This window comes from Pistacia vera, unplaced genomic scaffold, assembly GCF_008641045.1.
Source record: "Pistacia vera cultivar Batoury unplaced genomic scaffold, PisVer_v2 Contig109, whole genome shotgun sequence".
NCBI lineage: Eukaryota > Viridiplantae > Streptophyta > Magnoliopsida > Sapindales > Anacardiaceae > Pistacia > Pistacia vera.
Window position 1 is genome coordinate 878,975 of NW_022195126.1, and position 18,697 is coordinate 897,671.

Genomic DNA, 18,697 nt, shown 5'->3' on the forward strand with positions numbered 1-18,697 from the left:
ATGAGGTGTGGAATGCCAATATGGAAACCAGTTATTCTTTTCAACACCGAGCAAGTGAATTCAATGGTTAGTTCACAAAGGCTGCAAAGTGACTCCTTCTCCGATGCTTACAATCTTGGTTGGGGAATCACCCAAATTTGTCCTGGAGCGATCAAAGCATTCAATCAAATCAAAGGACAATGCCAAACCATCACCAGTGGTGAATCATCAACCATGTGAGCAAAGAATGTCGAAATTGGAAGATATATTCGAAGAGTTCATGCAAGAAATCACAAGTTTTATGAATGAGACACACTCAAACTTCATAAATCAAGGAGTGTCCATTCAAAATTTGGAGGTTCAAATGGGGCAATTGGTTGAACAACTGACAGAGAGATCTCAAGGTTCTTTGCTGAGCACAAAGTCACAAATCCTGAAGAACAATTAAATGTCATACCATTGAGGAGAGGTATAGTGTTGGAGCAACCTCACAATGAAGAAAAGTTGGAAAACTTGAAGACAAGACCATGAAGAGGAAAATCTCAAAGCGGAAAGGTGTGCAAAATACTTAGGGAATTTCACACAAACAACTCACCTCACAAGGAACAATTTGAGGAATTTGGTGTAAATGGCCACAAGTCAAAATTGGTGTGGAAGAGACTCCAAACATTGGACTCAACCAATCACCATCTCACTCAAAGTTCGCATATACAAATTTGAAGTTCCGAAAAGATGCTTATGAGAATGTCCGAAATCCAAAGGAAAGATCAAGAGGTGGCAATGGGAAGTGAAGCACCCCACAAGGATCCGGATTGACGAAGGACCATGGGAAAGTCGAGCTTTCGACTATAAACAAGCGCTTCTTGGAGGCAACCCAAGTCTTTTCAATTGTTTTTCATTTCATTGCTGTTTTAATTTGTTTTAGTTTTCTTATGATTTTGAATTAGTTTTAATTTGTGTGTTTTGGGTGTTTCAGGTGAAGTTTGAAGCTAAGGAAAAGGAAAGAAAAACTTCAGACTTCGCCGGGGCGAAGTGCCCTGAAGAATTTTGAGCTCCTGTATTTTTCGCCGCGCGAAGAATTTGTTGTCGCCGCGGCGACGATTGGTTTTGAATTTAGGGTTTTATCATGAAGAACTTCGCCGCGGCGAAGTCTGTTTCCTTTTAATAGTCGCGTGATCTTTCATTTTGCGAAAATTTTCCTGAAGCACTTTTCTTTTTAGTTTTTGTTTTTATTTCTTTAGTTTTTGTAAGTAGGAATTGATGTTGATTTCCTGGTTTTTGGCCTTTATTTGTTTTTGTTTAGATTTTAGGTTTAGTTTAATAGGTTGAGATTAGAGTAATTCTTTCATATTAATCGGTGAGGTATCTAACACATTTGGCACCATTGACTTTCATTTGTTTGACAATGATGATGAGGAGGAAGCCAAGTGGATGCCAGGATGTTGCACAAAAATTGGCCTTTACGGATTAGTCAGGGGAGTATCTCATAACATTTACTTTGTTTTTCTATTCCTTGGATGTGTATGATGTGACATTGGGGACAAGGTCTTTTAAGTTTGGGAGGAAATAGACATAAAGCTTGGTTTAAGGGTATACCGCTGGAAACCAGAACCCGCCTTAAAAACTGCCTAGCAGTACTTGGCAACCTCTGGTATAACACGCCACGTACACCTTAAACGGAAAAAAAAAAAAAAAAAAAAAAAAAAAAAAAAAACTTTAGTTATTATTTATTTTGATTGTTTTTGCCGATGATGAATTCATAAGTCTATGATGAAACTTAATTGTTGGGATATTATTCTTGGAAAATGTTAAGCTTACTTCAAGTTTAGGTTATTGACTGAATTTTGATTGAGGTTTTGTTAGTGGTTCAACCACCATTTTCATTTTTTCGGCATGCTTAGAAACATTTTATGTGGTTAGGTGAAGTTTGATAATGTTGGTGGACTCTAGAACCTAGTAGAGAAGTGCTTGAGCGAAATTCTAGGATTAGACTTGTTGAGGAAATGATTTAGGCATTTTTTGAACGTTTGAGCCTTTCCAGCTGACCCATAATGAATCTTCCCTAGTCACCCACTTGAGCCTTATGAGATTATCTGCCTTATTTTCCTTGCAAACCAAAAATTGTCACTCCCTATACCCTAAACACTTTATCATACCCTTTAGGAGAATTTGGACCAAATGTATGCACCAAAAGAGCTTTGAGAGGTGTGTGAATAAGTGATGGACCAAAATCTTAAGTTTGGGGGTTGCAAAAAAAGGGCACGAAGAAGGGGCAATAGACCTCAATGGTGTTGCAAATAATTGTTATGTAATATTTATTTTTGAAAAAAAAAAGAAAAAAAAAAAAAAAGAAAGAAGAAGAAGAAGAATAAAAAAAAAAAAAAAAGAAAAAAAATTTTGCTTTAGTTCAATTCAAAATCAACAATAAGAAATGCATAAGTTTGAGGGTTGTAAAATGGTTGACACTTTGATTGGTGGTTGAGAAGAAAGTGGAGATTGATGTAGCTCTTAGTGTTTGCATGAGGAAAACTGAGTTCTCTTACTTTGTTTATCCTATCCCTTCCTTGGAGCCCACTCCCCTTGCCTAACGTTACAAGCTTGCAAAGACTTTTTATCCTTAGCGATGTCTAGTCCACATTAGTGGAGAGTAGTTCGATACTTAGCTTATGGAGTCTGCCACCATTTGTAAACTTTACATTTCTGCATAAAACAATCAGGGAAGTCGGAATGTGAACTGAAGTGGGGATCACCTACTCGGGGATCAATAGAGAAAGATAGTCGATGCAACTTATAACTTCTTGGAGTGTTGAACATTTTCTACTAATAATTTTTCAACACCTTAGAGACTTGTATAATTCTAGGCAATTCTTGTGTTGAGTTTGAGCTTAATTTTTGTTTGTTCATTTTTAGTTTGTTTTTTTTGTGTTTTTGGTTGTTTGTTGCTTTTCTTCCTTTGAGTTTTTATTCCTTTTTGCTCGAGGACGACAAATCTTAAGTTTGGGGGTAGTTGATACGTATTTTACACTATATTTTCCATTGAATTTTGATAGGATTGAGATACTTTTCATACAATTTGGGCCATAATTGCTACCTAATTCTATTATTTGTTTTGTAGGCCTAAACGATGATTTTTAGCATAAATGACAGTTTTGAGCGTAAATTGTGTAACTTGACTTGAAAACTCGGAATAACCTGAATTTAGAAGCGTTGGAAAGCTAAGAAGAAGAGCTACAACGTTCATGTTTTGGGTTTTTCCTAATTCTGACTGGACAAAGGTAAAAACTTGGCTTGAAGTCGTGAAAAGGACGCTGGGAACTGAAGAAAAACGTCTTTGGACGTGCTTCAGTATTTCTGCCATAACTTGATCTGTAGACCTCGGATTGTGCTGATTCTTGAACGACCAGAAAGATAATTGAAAGGGCTCAATTCATATGTTTTACACTTTTCCATATTCTAACTATATCATGCTCAAATTGGGTCTGTAAGTTTTCGCCGCGGCAAGGAAAAATCTCGCCGCGGCGAAACCTGCGTCAATGCAAAATAAAACGACGCTTTTGGCTTGCTAGGGCTTCGTCCTAAGTGAGAGAGGTATAAATTAGAGCGAAAAGAAAGAAAAGAGGCTTGGTTCGTGATTTGGGAGGCAGCTCATGGAGGAGAAGATTATTGAAGATTTGGGCTCAATTAGAGAAGATTTCTCCATCTTTTGCTTGCTTTTGAATGATGAATCTTGATTCAGTTTGTTTTTGTTGTTTTATTTCGTTTTTGAGTATGACTGAGTTGTTTAGCTAGGGTTTGATGTAATCTTGATACAATGATTCAAATTTATATGGATTGAATTACTTTGAGTTTTAATTTCATGATTGATGTTTATCTCTTTGCTTAATGTTTTTTGGATGCTTGATCACCATTCAAATATGTGTTGTTCCCAATGAACTGAAGTGATTTGTGATTGTGCCTCTTGGATGAATACCATAGATTAGCAAACGCTAGAGATAGGTTTAGCGATCTATGAAACTAGATAGAATTTCACAAAGCTTAAAATCCTTTGAACTATTAATCTTCATTTGTTGGTGCGGAAGCTTAATAGGGATAGTAGGGAATGTAGCATGAGAATGTATGTTTACAACTTAGGGAATTCGATTTTCAATCAAGTAGAACTTGGGTAAAGATTCTATGATTTGGGTTAGCTTATTTAGGTGAATTCAACCCCTAGCATTTGTTTTAGAATTGTTTAATTAGTTAAGTTGGGTGGTTTGCATTTATATTTAGTTTGTTAATCTTCCATCAATCCAATTTATTGTTGCTTCAATTAGACTTAAACTAGAAAAATCGGTAATTAGTAACACTATCCTCGTGAACGATACTCACTCATCACTTTATTACTTTTTGCGACTAGTATACTTGCTATTTTTGCATGTTGTAGTTTCAACGCATCAAGTTTTTGGCGCCGTTGCCGGGATAGTGATTATTAATATTGATAGTATCTAGTGTAGGCTAAATTGAAGCTTTTATTTCATTTTGTAGTTAATTGTAAATATGTATAGTCTTAAGTAGAGAATGACATTACCTCTTTCGTGCAAGGCAACGATGAATCTATATGAAGCTTGGGAGAGGTACACGAGTTGTTAAGGAAATTGTCCACATAATGGTCTACCGTTTTGGAGACAAGTCCAAACATTTTACAATGGGTTGCACCAAATATTCAAATGATGTAGATGTGGCAGCAGGCGGAGCCTAAATAACAAGACCCCAGAAGAGGCTTATGAATTGCTTGAGGTGATGGCCAACAATACCTACCAAGACCTAATGATAGAGCAATGCTGAAGAGAATATGGGTCTACATGAAGTTGACGCGTCGACACATTATCTGCACAAATTGCACCATGTCAAAGCCAATTGGGTTATGAATGTAAATTCTTTCACTCACCATTTATAACTTGTGAATTTTGTGCAGGAAACCTGAGAGTGTGGAATGCCAATATGGAAACCAGTTATTCTTCAACAACAGCAAGTGAATTACATGGTTAGTTCACAAAGGCTGCAAAGTGACTCCTTCCTCGATGCTTACAATCTTGGTTGGGGGAATCACCCAAATTTGTCCTGGAGCGATCAAAGCAGTCAATCAAATCAAAGGACAATGCCAAACCATCAACCAGTGGTGATCATCAACCATGTGAGCAAAGAATGTCGAAATTGGAAGATATATTCGAAGAGTTCATGCAAGAAATCACAAGTTTTATGAATGAGACACACTCAAACTTCATAAATCAAGGAGTGTCCATTCAAAATTTGAGGTTCAAATGGGGCAATTGGTTGAACAACTGACAGAGAGATCTCAAGGTTCTTTGCTGAGCACAAAGGTCACAAATCCTGAAGACAATTAAATGTCATACCATTGAGGAGAGGTATAGTGTTGGAGCAACCTCACAATGAAGAAAAGTTGGAAGAACTTGAAGACAAGACCAATGAAGAGGAAAATCTCAAAGCGGAAAGGTGTGCAAAATACTTAGGGGAATTTCAACCAGCAACTCACCTCACAAGGAACAATTTGAGGAATTTGGTGTAAATGCGCACAATCAAAATTGGTGTTGGAAGAGACTCCAAACATTGGACTCAACCAATCACCATCTCATCTCAAGTTCGCATATACAATTTGAAGTTCCGAAAAGATGCTTATGAGATGTTCCGAAATCCAAAGGAAAGATCAGAGGTGGCAATGGAAGTGAAGCCCCCCACAAGATCCGATTGACGAAGGACCATGGGAAAGTCGAGCTTTCGACTATAAACAAGCCTTCTTGGGAGGCAACCCAAGTCTTTTCAATTGTTTTTCATTTCATTGCTGTTTTAATTTGTTTTAGTTTTCTTATGTTTTTGAATTAGTTTTAATTTGTGTGTTTTGGGTGTTTCAGTGAAGTTTGAAGCTAAGGAAAAGGAAAAAAACTTCAGACTTCGCCGGGCGAAGTGCCCTGAAGAATGTTGTAGCTCCTGTATTTTTTTCGCCGCGGCGAAGAATTTGTTGTCGCCCGGCGACGATGGTTTTGAATTTAGGGTTTTATCATGAAGAACTTCGCCGCGGCGAGTCTGTTTCCTTTTAATAGTCGCGTGATCTTTCATTTTTGCGAAATTTTCCTGAAGCCTTTTCTTTCTTTTAGTTTTTGTTTTTTTTCTTTATGTTTTGTAAGTAGGAATTGATGTTGATTTCCTCCTGGTTTTTGGCTCTTTATTTGTTTTTGTTTAGATTTTAGGTTTAGTTTAATAAGGTTGAGATTAGGATGTATATTCTTTCATATTACATCGGGAGGTATCGGGGTATCTACACATGTGGGCACCATTGACTTCATTTGTTGACAGACTGATAAAATGAGGAGGAACCCAGCACAATGGATGCCATAAGGATGTTCCAACCACAAATTGGCCTTTACGGATTAGTCAGGGAGTATCTCATAACATTTACTTTGTTTTTCTTTCCCTCTTCGAACCTGTCATGCTCCGACAGACGTCGGACAACCCACCCGTCATTTTACAGGAAACCCACCCACACTAAAAGTCACATAACACCATTGTTGAAGTTGGAACTCACCACCCAAAACGACACGGCTGAACACCCACACACCCCGCATCAATACTTTAGACAAATCAACTGCACAATCACTTAGCAAACTTGATACAACGCCATCTCAACTAAAAAACCCGGCGAACAAGCAACAAACAACAAACACAACAAAAAATAACAACAAGACAAAACAATAGCGAATAAAATCAAAAACAAAATGGGGCCGAAACTCAGACCTATCCAACAACAATCAATCTTATTTAGACCAATTTGGATGTTCCACTGACAAAAGTGCAGTAGAGCTATGATAAAGTTTGAAGTAGGATTTATTCTGACCAATGGATGCATTGACTTAGTTTAGGTATTACTTACGAAAGTTGATTGAAGTTGTTGATGGATCAACTAAGCATCTAATTCGGAATCTAAAACATTTACGTTGGACAACCGTATAATGCTTGGTGGACTCGAAAACCTATAAGGATATTCGAGAGGAATTAGGATTAGATATGGATGAGGGGATGATTATAGAGGATTTGAATGCAGCCTTTCAGCACATAGTAATGAATATTCCTAGTCACCCACGGCTGAGTTATCGACTAAAATTTTCTTGCAACAAAAATTGACTCCTATAACTAAAAGCCTGATTTGGATCAGTATTGTGATTAAAAGAGAAACGCTAGTAGGGAAGGAATAAGAGATGCAGGAGATATAGCATGTTGACACGAAAAGGGACGGGTGTGAAAGGGGAGGTGTGTGGAAGGATCGATCGTACATGCCTGGGTAAGGACATGCCCAATGCAGGCTTCCCTTATTGGAGGGAATGTATGAAGGCTTGTGTGTAAGTGATACCAAAGAAGGTCAAAAGGGCACGAAAAGGGCATAGACCTCAGGGTGTTGTTGGCAGTAATTGTTATTGTAGTATTTATTTGAAAAAAAAGAAAAAAAAAACAAGAAGAGAGAAGAAGAAGATAAAAAAAAAAAAAAAGAAAAAAAATTTGCTTTGTCATCAAATCACACATAGACCTAATCATCAGTTTTGAGGTTGTAAACAAGGTTGACACTTTGATTGGGTGGTTTAGAAAGCAAGTGGAGTTGATGTACTCTTAGTGTGCCTCACAGAGGTAAAACTGAGTTCTCTTACTTGCCTCTTCATCCACTCCTAATCCTAGGACACATCTCCCTTGCAAAACCACCCACAAAACTTACAAGCAGCAAACTGATCCTAGCAAAAAACACCCATTATAAGTTCGACCCCTACTTACGAGTCTCCACCATTGAATAAACTAATAACCCTGCATAAACGACATCAAAGTAAGAACTCTACACTGATCAACCAACACATCGGGACAATAGAGCAAAGCAACGGTGCCGTCATCAGGGGGGACTTAAACTCTTGAGACTGCATTCCGAACCATTACGGATCGAGTACTCATACTTGGGAGAAAGGAGAACGAGTTATAAACAAAGCAGAAGCGAAGGGACCATAGGGGGGCTACGGGGATAAGAAAGACGGGCACACGCTTGGTACGGGGCACTAAGGGAACCGGAGTGAATCAGGCATTCTTAGTTTGAGTTGAGCGTAAGTTTTGTGTTTTTCAGTGTGTTAGTTTGTTGTTTTGGTGTTTTTGGATTGTTTGTGTGCTTTTCGTCCTTTGAGTTTTTATTTCCTTTTTGCTCGAGACGAGCAAATCTAAAGTTTGGGGTAGTGGATAAACGGTATTTTACACTATGAGTTTGCATTGAATTTGATAGATTTAGGATACTTTTTCATACAATTTGGGCCATAATTGCTCACTATTCTATAATTTGTCTTGTAGGCCTAAACGATGATTTTTAGCATAAATGACAGTTTTGAGCGTAATTGTGTAACTTGAGCTGAGAAACTCGGAAAAACCTGAATTTAGAAGCGTTGGAAAGCTAAGAAGAAGAGCTACAACGTTCATGTTTGTTGTTTTTTCCTAATTCTGACTGGACAAAGGTAAACTGGCTTAAGTCGTAAAGGACGCTGGGAACTGAAGAAAACGTCTTTGCGTGCTTCATATTTCCTGCCATAACTTGATCTGTAGACCCTCGATTGTGCTGATTCTTGAACGACCAGAAAGATATTGGACAGGGCTACATTCATATGTTTTACACTTTTTCCATATTCTAACTATATCATGCTCAAATTGGGTCTGTAAGTTTCGCCGCGGCAAGGAAAATCTCGCCGGCGGCGAAACCTGCGTCAATGCAAAATAAAAGACCGCGTTTGGCTTGCTAGGGAGCTTCGTCCTTAAGTGGAGAGGTATAAATTAGAGCGAAAAAGAAAGAAAAAGAGGCTTGGTTCGTGATTTGGGAGGCAGCTCATGAAGTAGAGAGATTGAAAGTTGGGCTTCAAATTAGAGAAGATTTCTCCATCTTTTGCTTGCTTTTGAATGATGAAATCTTGATTCAGTTTGTTTTTGTGTTTTATTCGTTTTGAGTATGAACTGGAGTTGTTTCGCTAGGTTTGATGTAATCTTGATACAATGATTCAAATTTATATGGATTGAATTACTTTGAGTTTTAATTTCATGATTGAGTGTTTATCTTTTTGCTTAATGTTTTTTGATCTTGATCACCATTCAATATGTGTTGTTCACAATGAGCTGAGAAGTGATTTGTGATTGTGCCTCTTGGGATAATATCCATAATTAATAGCAAACGCTCGAGAGATAGGTTTGTTCGATCTATAAATCTATAATAGAAAGTTTCACAGTGCAAAAAATAAAAATAAAATCCTAATTGCGAACAAAAACTGCCATCGAATACCATAAAAGCGTATCATGTTATTGAGCATAATAGAAACGGAAGCTTTAATAGGGATAAGTAGGAAATGATAAGCAGGAGAATTATGTATAAAAATTACCTGAAACTAGAAACTGAAAATATCTACACGATTAGAAATGTTAAACTACAAGATACTACAAACGAAAACCAAGTTTGAAATGCTACCAAAAAAAAATCAGACAAATTCAACTAACTCTACAAGTTGGGGGATCTCAGCGACCGTATGTGAGTAGAAATTCAACCCAACACAACAAGAGCATTAAAAATAAAACTCTAATAAATTATCAAAACCACAATAACATCTAAAACATAGCGAGGCAGTTAAGTTGGGGGGTTTGGCATTTAGATGTAGTTTGTAATCTTCCATCATCCCCAAGTTATGTTTGCTCTGCACTGCGGACTAACGAGAAAAAGCGGATTATAACACTATCCCGGGGGAACGAGACGCACGCATCATTTATGACTTTTGCGCCTAGTATACTTCTATTTTGCATTTTTCGTTTCATCCTCAACGCTCAGGGGGTCGCCCTGGTTTTTTGGGGATAGGGGGGGGTGGGGCATTTTAATCCCATCCTCTGGGTGGGGGGGGGGGATCTTTCCCTCCCCTACCTCCGCCGCGTCTAAAATATATAAAATTAATTATATATACACCCTATATTTCACTAATTACACAATTATCCTATACATAAACTCATATTTTCCAATTTCTCCACCCAAAATTAAACAAGAACAAACCCTAACCCATATTTATGTAAAATAACTATGTTTAAACGATTAATTTAAATGTTTGTCATTGGAGAAAATTAACTATTTGTTTTAATACTCAAATTAATTATTTTTATGATAATTAATGAAGGAACACCCGCGGGACGGAATCTCCAACATTCCCCTTTGGGACGGAAAAGAGGAATTCTTGTCATCCTCATTAAGAGGATGGGGTGGGGAGTGATTTTGAGGACGGAAATGGGTACGGTGAATGAGATCCCCGGCCTGCCTTGCCCCGCCCCATTGCCATGCCTACCTCCAAAATTCTAACCGACAATTTATATACATAATTATTGATTGAATTATTTAAAGTGTGGGGTATTTAGTAATAAATGAGGTAGGGATCAGGTCCAAGTCCAATCTAATCCTAACTTAAGTCCAGCCCAATTAAAGTGTTTCATTACAATATCCAGTTAATCTCCATTTTACACTAAAATTTTGTATATAAAATTATAAACGTTATAAAGTCTTCTCTTGACCAACAATCAACAGTAATTATATTTATAAACTTTTGTATACATGTAATTACTAAATCGCTTCTTTTAATTTAATTATTTATTTTTTTAATTCTTTTGGTATCAAATCAATTATTGCCTATATTTTAATGAAATTATGAGAGTGATGGATAAACATTATCCATTGCAATATCTTGAAAAAGATCTTAAACTAAAGAAAAAAATTAATTTATTATATCATATATACTGGCCAAAATTAGAAAAAAAAAAACAAAAAAAAAAAGAATTATCTTCTGGGTTTTGGCTTCATCCGGGTGGTAAAGCTATCAGCATTAAGGCTTGAGCAATTAGCAGTCGTAGCTTCGGGATGAGCAAAAACCACCTCTGACTTCACTCACGTCATCATCATCATCATCATCATCTCATCTTCTGTAAGCACTTCTTCCACTATCATTTCCTTTCTTTAACTTGCTTTTCCTTCAACTAACCCTCCTCTCCCTTCAATTGCTCAAAGGATTTTCGGTGCTATGGCGACTCAATCTCCGCCTCCTCCCAATCCAGCGGCTGATGATCCTACAAAACCAGGTTTTCTTTCGTCTTCTTTATTTGGTCAATGATCAATATTATATTTATCTTTAATCTTTTACTTTATCTTCCATTTCAATTTATGTTTTATTTTTGTTTCCAAGATTAGAAAGGAAAGGAACTAGAAATTTGAATTAGCGAAATTTGATTGAGTTATTACTTGAATTGTTTAATTTTACGGCTTAATATTGAAGTTTAGTAGTTACTTTACTTATTTGACTGTTATGTCTGTTGCAAAAAGACGACAGAATCATAGATTATTTTGATATTCCTTCTAGAATGATAGTTAGTTCATTCATGTTGTTAGCTATCAACAATCAATTCAGACGCATATTTATGTTATGGAGGTAAGTCGGTGCAAATGAGAGAGAGAAAAAGTTTGTGCCTCATTTGAAATTTGAATTTAATTTGAGCTTATTAAGATGAAAATCTTATACTACTGATTGTACCCAAATTGCCAAGGTATTAATACTATATGAGGTGGATTTGAGATTGCTTCAACATAAATTAGGGACGTTTGTTTGTGGATCTATTATCTTCAAAAGTTAGTGTTTCTGTGGGTTCCTCATTATTGATTTTTGTGGCCAAGGTAACAATGCTCTATGTTTTATTTTGTTATTTAACGTTCAGCTACAGAACCAGCACAACCAACAAATGAGGCACAGCAAGATGCTCGAGATGCTGCTAAACCGATTTCTTCTCCGTCAGTGTTTGTGAACTCAGAACCTATGAGGGAGGAGCAAGTACAGAATGCTGTAAAATTCCTTTCACACCCTAAAGTCAGGGGTTCGCCAGTTATGTATAGAAGATCTTTTCTAGAGAAGAAGGGTCTCACAAAAGAGGAGATAGATGAGGCTTTTCGGCGTGTACCTGTAAGCAACTTATTTATTTGGTTCTCTCTTGTTATTACATTGAATTCTTTTATAAACCGTTCATTGACTCTTATTGGTTAGTATTTATTGTTGCCTCCCTTCAAATTTTCAGGACCCAACTCCAAGTGCACAGGCAACTACTATTAATCAAGGTAATGAACTTTGGTACCGAAGTGGGAGCTTTGTCTTCAGCAGCGCACTTCTTGGGTTTGACAGAGTTTGGCTGAAGCTTGTAATGCTGATTCTGTTTATGCTGAAATTTAATATGAACAGATGGGCAGGTGAAATCATCAGCTAACAATCAGCCACAGGCAACAACACAAGCTTTGCAGCCTGCAACAGCTGCTCCTGCTGGTGTTATTACACCAGTGAGGACATCAATGATGTCCCGATTTCACTGGTATCATGCTGTTCCTGCTGTAGGATTTCTGGCCGCTTCAGGTGCTGGAACTGCCGTTTTAATCAAGGTAATAATAACCTTTCTTTTACATTCTATAGAAACTAGTAGTTGGATATGTTAATGCCTAGCCTTCATATTTTATTGCCTTTTTTGACGTTGGATTGCATTTGTGGGTATCCTTTGCCTAACCCATATATAGCAGTATACTGTAGATTTTAATTGCTTAGTATTTCATAGGGAAATTACCCTAAATGGTCACATTTTTAGGTCAAAATTGAAATATGCTCTTCTCTTATTTTCTCTCTAAACCTAGTCATCTGCAACGTTGTTAGACAAAAATAGCCTTATTTGACAATTAACAGATTGCAAGACAACACAAGAAATGCCATCCTTTCAGTGCTTGAATTTTAGCATTCTAACACCACTAGAACATTTGAAGGCCGCTCAAATCCTGTGGTTCTAGCACTTCTGTTGGGAATTTGAGCAGTTCAGTGTATATTTTCATGGTTTTTATGTTTAAAATGCAAAAGAGACTTGTTTTGTTGCAAAAAATTAGTTTTCCGTGTTCAGAAAACATATTCTGCAAATTTGAGTGGTCTAGTGTTCATTCTTGCACTGCTAGAGAACACTCGAATTGTAGCAGTTTAACACTGTAGAACATTCACGTGCCGCTCATACCTTGTGGTTCTAGAACTTTTTTCTTTGGTTGGAACACTCGAACCAATCAAATTGGTGAACATGTTTAAACTTCAAACCATATGTGAACACGGTGTTTACAGCGAAAATGTGTTCTGTACTCATGTTCAGGATTCTCTACAACAAATAAAGTATACACTAAGCTAATGCAACCATTTCCATGAATAGTAAAGGATTTGATGATAAATCAACAAGATCAAACAATATCATTTCCTATTTTGAAGCTTTGCAATGGTTGCGATGTAAAAATGCAGGTGATAATAACCGGTTCTACTAACAAATATAAGTTCACAGATATGATGAATGGAACTTGTGAAGTAGTAGACAAGGAACAATGAAGAAGTTGTATTATGCTTGTGTGTTTTGTTTTCTTATTTATGTAGAAGTGCCAATTTGTCTATTTGGTTGGTGAGTGGCAAGGTAGGAGAGGGAATATTGGGTTGGCTATGTTTCAATTTTCACTAAAAAAATGTGGCTATTTAGGCTAATTTGCCAAGGTTGATCACAATATTAATTAACATATTTCTTGTTTTAGAAAACTTTTGTCCCAAGGTTCAAGTCTTGGATACGGAAAGTTGTATTGGAAGAAGAAGATGACATTTCAAAGAAACCTAATGGTAAACCAAGTTTGGCAGAAGAAGCAGCAGCGGCCGCCAAATCAGCTGCAGCTGCAGCTGCTGATGTGGCAAAGGCAAGCCATGAAATGCTGAATTCAAAAAATGATGGTGGGACTATACTGGACTTAAGTTTATTTATTCATGCAACATTTTTTTTTTTTTTTTTTGCCACTATTTTGACTGTTCTTTTCTTTGGCTGCTTTGAATTGTTCACTGATGAGATCATATGACACAACTGGTTCCTTTTTTCCAGAAAGAAGATACTTTGAAGAATTTATGAATCTGTTAGATGTGCAAGTTCAGGAAATGAAGTCCATGAGTAATGCCATAAGGAAGTTGGAAGGTACATTACATCTTTCTTTGGGATCAAGCACATTGTTAATTTATTTAGCATTATGGTTCTACAGTGGTTGCCTATTGCCCAAATCAATGGCACTTTCTGCAGCGATTTTGATTTCCAAGGATGCTAGTACCATTATTAGCCTATGGTAAAACCCTTTTTTTAAAATAAAAAAAAAAAAAAAAAGTGATCTAGACAAAAAGAATTTCCTTTCTTGGGTGGGGGAGTTTGGAGTCCCAAAAGCTACTGGAACATTGTTAAGAATTGGGATTTTCTCTCCATTGAATTTCTTATTTGTTCCAATTTCTACTTGCAACCTAATCCTGCATCAACTCTCAAAGGATGTTGTTAAGATACTTTGGTGAATGAGTCCAGCAATATTTTCATCTATCTTGCCCAATCTCTTCTTCACTTCTTTTTCGAGTTATAGAAACGATGTGCTCTCAGATGCCTTGTTGTCAGAATTAACACCAGCCAACTTTAAATTATTCAGAGGCCCTATGTGTTGTTGTGTTTTCATTGTGAAGCCTTAGAGAGAGCAAAAGGGTCAGATTTTCTTTGGGCTGATGGGGTGACTTATATCTGACTATGTCTTAAGTTTATCCATGTTTTGTTCTGGTTTTGATCTAATCTGTTGGCAGGTGTCTTTTGGCATAGTATGATCGTGAGTAATCTGTGACATAGCGCTTTCTCTAGTTGATTTTAATTTTGATCATTTCATTCCGGAACTTTGACCCTACCAGGTTTCTTTTTTGCTGTCGGGGTGCATGGGGACTGTTTTCCTTGGGTGTAGGGTTTAGGGTTGGGTACCTGGGATGTACTAAGCTAAATGACCCTCAATTGTTAAACACAAATTTACTAGAGTTCTTGTTGTTGGCTTCTTATATTGATACTTTCATGGAGATTTCAGCAAAAGATGTCTCACCTATGAATGGGATTTGGCCAGATTTCTTATTGTATGTCCTTTGTTTGTTTGTAATTGTCAGGACAAACTACATATTCTGAGAGAACCTCTTTCGTGAATCAGGAAGATCATAGGGTCTCAGTCACAAGTGTGAAGGTGAGCTGAAAATAGGTGTAGCCTAAGATTGCTTTTCTGATATGCATTGGAGCATAAATATTCTGATTCAAATTTTAGTGCTTAAGTTAACTTTGTACTAATTCAAATTTTTGTCACAGCAACCGTACATGAATGGCAAGTCAGACTTTGACTCTCGAGCAGGTAGCTGGATCCTCCTTGTTTAATCTTTGTAATGGCCTTGAACTTTTATGCAGCACTAATGAATTTTCTGTACAGTGAGGTCTTCCTCACCTCCTGCCACTGGTGAACCCTCTGTTGCACCCCACCCGAAGTCATATATGGAGGTTAGTTTCCGTGATCCTCATGCTTCTTAAAAATCCTTATTTTTCAGTGGGAAATGAAGTTTGCATTTTTCCCTTGTCATATTCTAGCTAGCTCCATACGTATCTGCATCACTTTTTTCATACTTGGTGAATGATGAACCTGAAAATATATTAGCACATGTCTAATTCTTGGCTGTGGTCTTAAAGCATTTTTCTTATATATCTGTAATTATGTTGCAGATTATGGCGATGGTCCAGAGAGGGGAGAAACCTTCCAACATTAGGGTAACTAATGTTGTAATTTGAACAGTTGTGATACTTCGTTGCTGGTCAATGCTGATTCTCCATCTTTCTGTTTTCTTATGCAGGAGATAAATGATCAACCTCCGAACCCTAACCAGCAATTATCAAATCCGCGCTTAGTGCCTAGAGCTAAGGTTTGTTTCTTCACTAGATTTGTGGATTGTTGACAACTCTTTTACTTTGTTCGCTATGTGAAAAATATTATTCCAAAACAGGATAAGCGTTTTGTTGAAGAATTGGTCAATTTTATTAATCGAGGCCATATTTTTAGCTTGCATTATCAATTTCATATTTCCTGCATCAGTTTAGGTGGCTGCATGATGTTAAATTACTCTGAAGTGTTTGGTATTTGAACAACAAGGAAAACATGGATGTAAGATGGCTAAAGTAAATTTTCAATTGAAATGATGTGAAAATGGCCTCTGAGCTGGAATAGGCGGTTTATCATATTACCACTAGATATAGAAATAACAGGATATATATGAGAATCGATGATATTTAGCTAATTGCATTTAGAGTTGATTGACATAAAAGAATTTTGAATTCACCCCAAACTGATTATGTCTTTTACTTATCCTGTGTAGCCTTGGGAGGTTGGTCAGGCCCAAAATAGCTCTAACCAAGTACTTCAGTCTCAAGTAAGTGTGGAAGGCTTGAATGCCAAGGTTCAAGATAATGGGCAGAACTATCAGATAGAGGATGAGAATCCAGTGCCTTGGTGGCAGCGGAAAAATGTGAGGATCACAGAAGTTGAGAATGAAGATGAAGTCAAGAGTCGACCTTATGGTGTGCGAACCAATGAGCCACCGGTTCGGCGGGCATGGGTTCCACCTCAGCCACCTCCTGTTGCAATGCCAGAAGCAGCAGAAGCCATCCGGAGGCCAAAATCAGCAGTTCCGAAAGAACAGTTGGCTGAAGATGAGTCAGTATCTAATAATTCAGATGTTACTAATGAGTTGCAGAGGATCACAAAGATATCTGAAACTGGAGGTGCAGTAGAACAGATGAACGGTGGGGGCTTAGTGATGAACACAAGTGAGATACAGGAAGAACAAGAAGACAGCATCGAGGGGAACTGAAAGGTGATTCACTTCATGTGATCAGCTTGACCTAAGGTACTCAATATACTTGGGAATGATAGTAGTTGTTGAATCAATATGAAACAATTAGTTTGATCCCACATCTATAAACGCAATTTGTTATCCATTTTCCGGGCAAGAATAAAGTTATAAAGAGGTGAACTTTTTGTATATAAGCTACTAGTTTTATGGATTATATGCCTCTTTTCTCCTCTTTCATGTTATGGATCACGCATTCCTTACAAAGTAATTATCTTACTCTTACTTGACCGTAGTGTTAAGATTTAATGTCTAATCAATCCATGGTTATTAGTATCCTATAATAAGCGATACGTATCCTATGATATGATTCGATACAAGTCGTCAACGATACGTATCAAAGAGTGTATTTTAAACCTTTTGATACGTTGATATGTATCATACGATACGATATGTATCTTTAAAAATATCGATAAGATTGATACAATTTTATTAATTTGAGTCAAAAGCCCCCCAAAAAAAAAAATCAGGTCGGATCTAGGACATTCAACTTGGTTAACTAAAATCTGTTTAAATTTACCAATTTTGTATGAAGAAAGTGAAGAGGAAGATATATTGTCTATTTTGCATGAACACAAGTAGATATATAGATTTTGACATTGATCTTGAAAATTATATGAATAATTAAGAAGAAATAATATATATTCTTAATTTTGTTAATAAATTTGATTATGTAAAACCATAATTTAAAGCTAATAATATTATAAAATTGTTAATTAATTTTTGAGATAATATTAATTTTTTTAAAAAATTTATTATTATTTTTAAAAGAAAAAAAACATATTATACAATATGTGATATATTATCCAAAAAATTAGATTTTCGTATACAATCCAATGAGTTGACAACCAACATTAAATACTTTTAAAGAAGAAAGTGGTTCCGTGAAGGTGGATATTTTTGACCGACCAACCTCTTCATGAAGCAGAGATGAACACGTGTACGTTATCTTTTTGTGTAATACAAATTTGATAGGGCATGTGTTATGGTAAGTGTTAGACATGATAATATATTTTGAAGATTTTGTGTTTCTGGGACTGGTAGGCATTGTTGCTGCTTTTGATGCTAATGTTTTACGCGTGATACTTTCTAGGATGAAAGAAATATAGTTCGTTCATTCATTAGGCGTGATACTTTCTACGATGAATTGGTTTAAGCAACACTTTAATTTTATAGAATTTTTTAGTTACGTTTTGATTTCTATTAGTAATATTTTGGTTTTCTAAGGTTTGCTAATGACATCGAACAAAATGATAAAAATTGACTCACAATCCAATTCTATAAATTTTTTCTTGAAACACCACCGTGACAGTTTATAATTGGTCAATTCGTAAATGGATAGACATGATCTATAGCAAGCAGGCGAAACCTATTTACGAACTGATCAATTATAAGTTATTATATCGAGATTATGAGAGAAAATTTATAGGATTGAGTTATAAATATAATAGTACTGATAACAAAAACATCATCAAAAAAATTCAAATAACTGACTAAGGATTTTGTTCTTTTAACAATGACCAAGTTTAGATGGCCCAATAAAAATATAGAGTGGGTTTGTGTTAGTGGCCACAATACTATAGTATAGTGCTTCCTCGATAGCTTCCAGTTCCTCCATTAACATTTGCATTGAAATTTTATATAATATTATTACGTTGTGAAAGGTGATCTTATCTGGTTAGGTCAAGGATTAATATATTTGTATTTGTTGGAGGCATTTGGGCGTGAGGTCTGCTAAATTGAATGTGCAAAAGAGGCCAAACACAAGCAAATAGGGATCTTCTTTGATCAACAAGATTAAGATACCTGTTATCAGAAAATGACTGTTTTCAACTTAAAGTGGTTAGCTGTTAGTGGTTTGT

General features: G+C 36.4%; 1 protein-coding gene across 1 annotated transcript; it reads left to right on the plus strand.

The window, feature by feature from the left end:
• The first annotated feature begins 10,831 nt into the window (after window positions 1-10,831).
• LOC116135841 (peroxisomal membrane protein PEX14) lies at window positions 10,832-16,872 on the plus strand. Its single transcript, XM_031421558.1, has 13 exons — window positions 10,832-10,991; window positions 11,075-11,145; window positions 11,776-12,017; window positions 12,130-12,169; window positions 12,291-12,484; window positions 13,649-13,838; window positions 13,984-14,073; window positions 15,057-15,130; window positions 15,250-15,292; window positions 15,368-15,435; window positions 15,655-15,699; window positions 15,783-15,851; window positions 16,302-16,872. Exons 2-13 carry the CDS (start codon window positions 11,088-11,090, stop codon window positions 16,794-16,796), a joined length of 1,608 nt encoding a protein of 535 aa, XP_031277418.1. The 5' UTR covers window positions 10,832-10,991; window positions 11,075-11,087; the 3' UTR covers window positions 16,797-16,872.
• The last annotated feature ends 1,825 nt before the right edge of the window (window positions 16,873-18,697 follow it).

What these genes read in the sequence shown, in the direction of transcription:
- LOC116135841 (XM_031421558.1), top strand. Translation starts at nt 11,088, where the DNA reads ATGGCGACTCAATCTCCGCCTCCTCCCAATCCAGCGGCTGATGATCCT. An exon ending in AGGCTTTTCGGCGTGTACCT is followed by an intron (nt 12,018 to 12,129) that starts GTAAGCAACTTA and finishes TCAAATTTTCAG; the next exon opens with GACCCAACTCCAAGTGCACA. An exon ending in AGAAACCTTCCAACATTAGG is followed by an intron (nt 15,700 to 15,782) that starts GTAACTAATGTT and finishes TTTCTTATGCAG; the next exon opens with GAGATAAATGATCAACCTCC.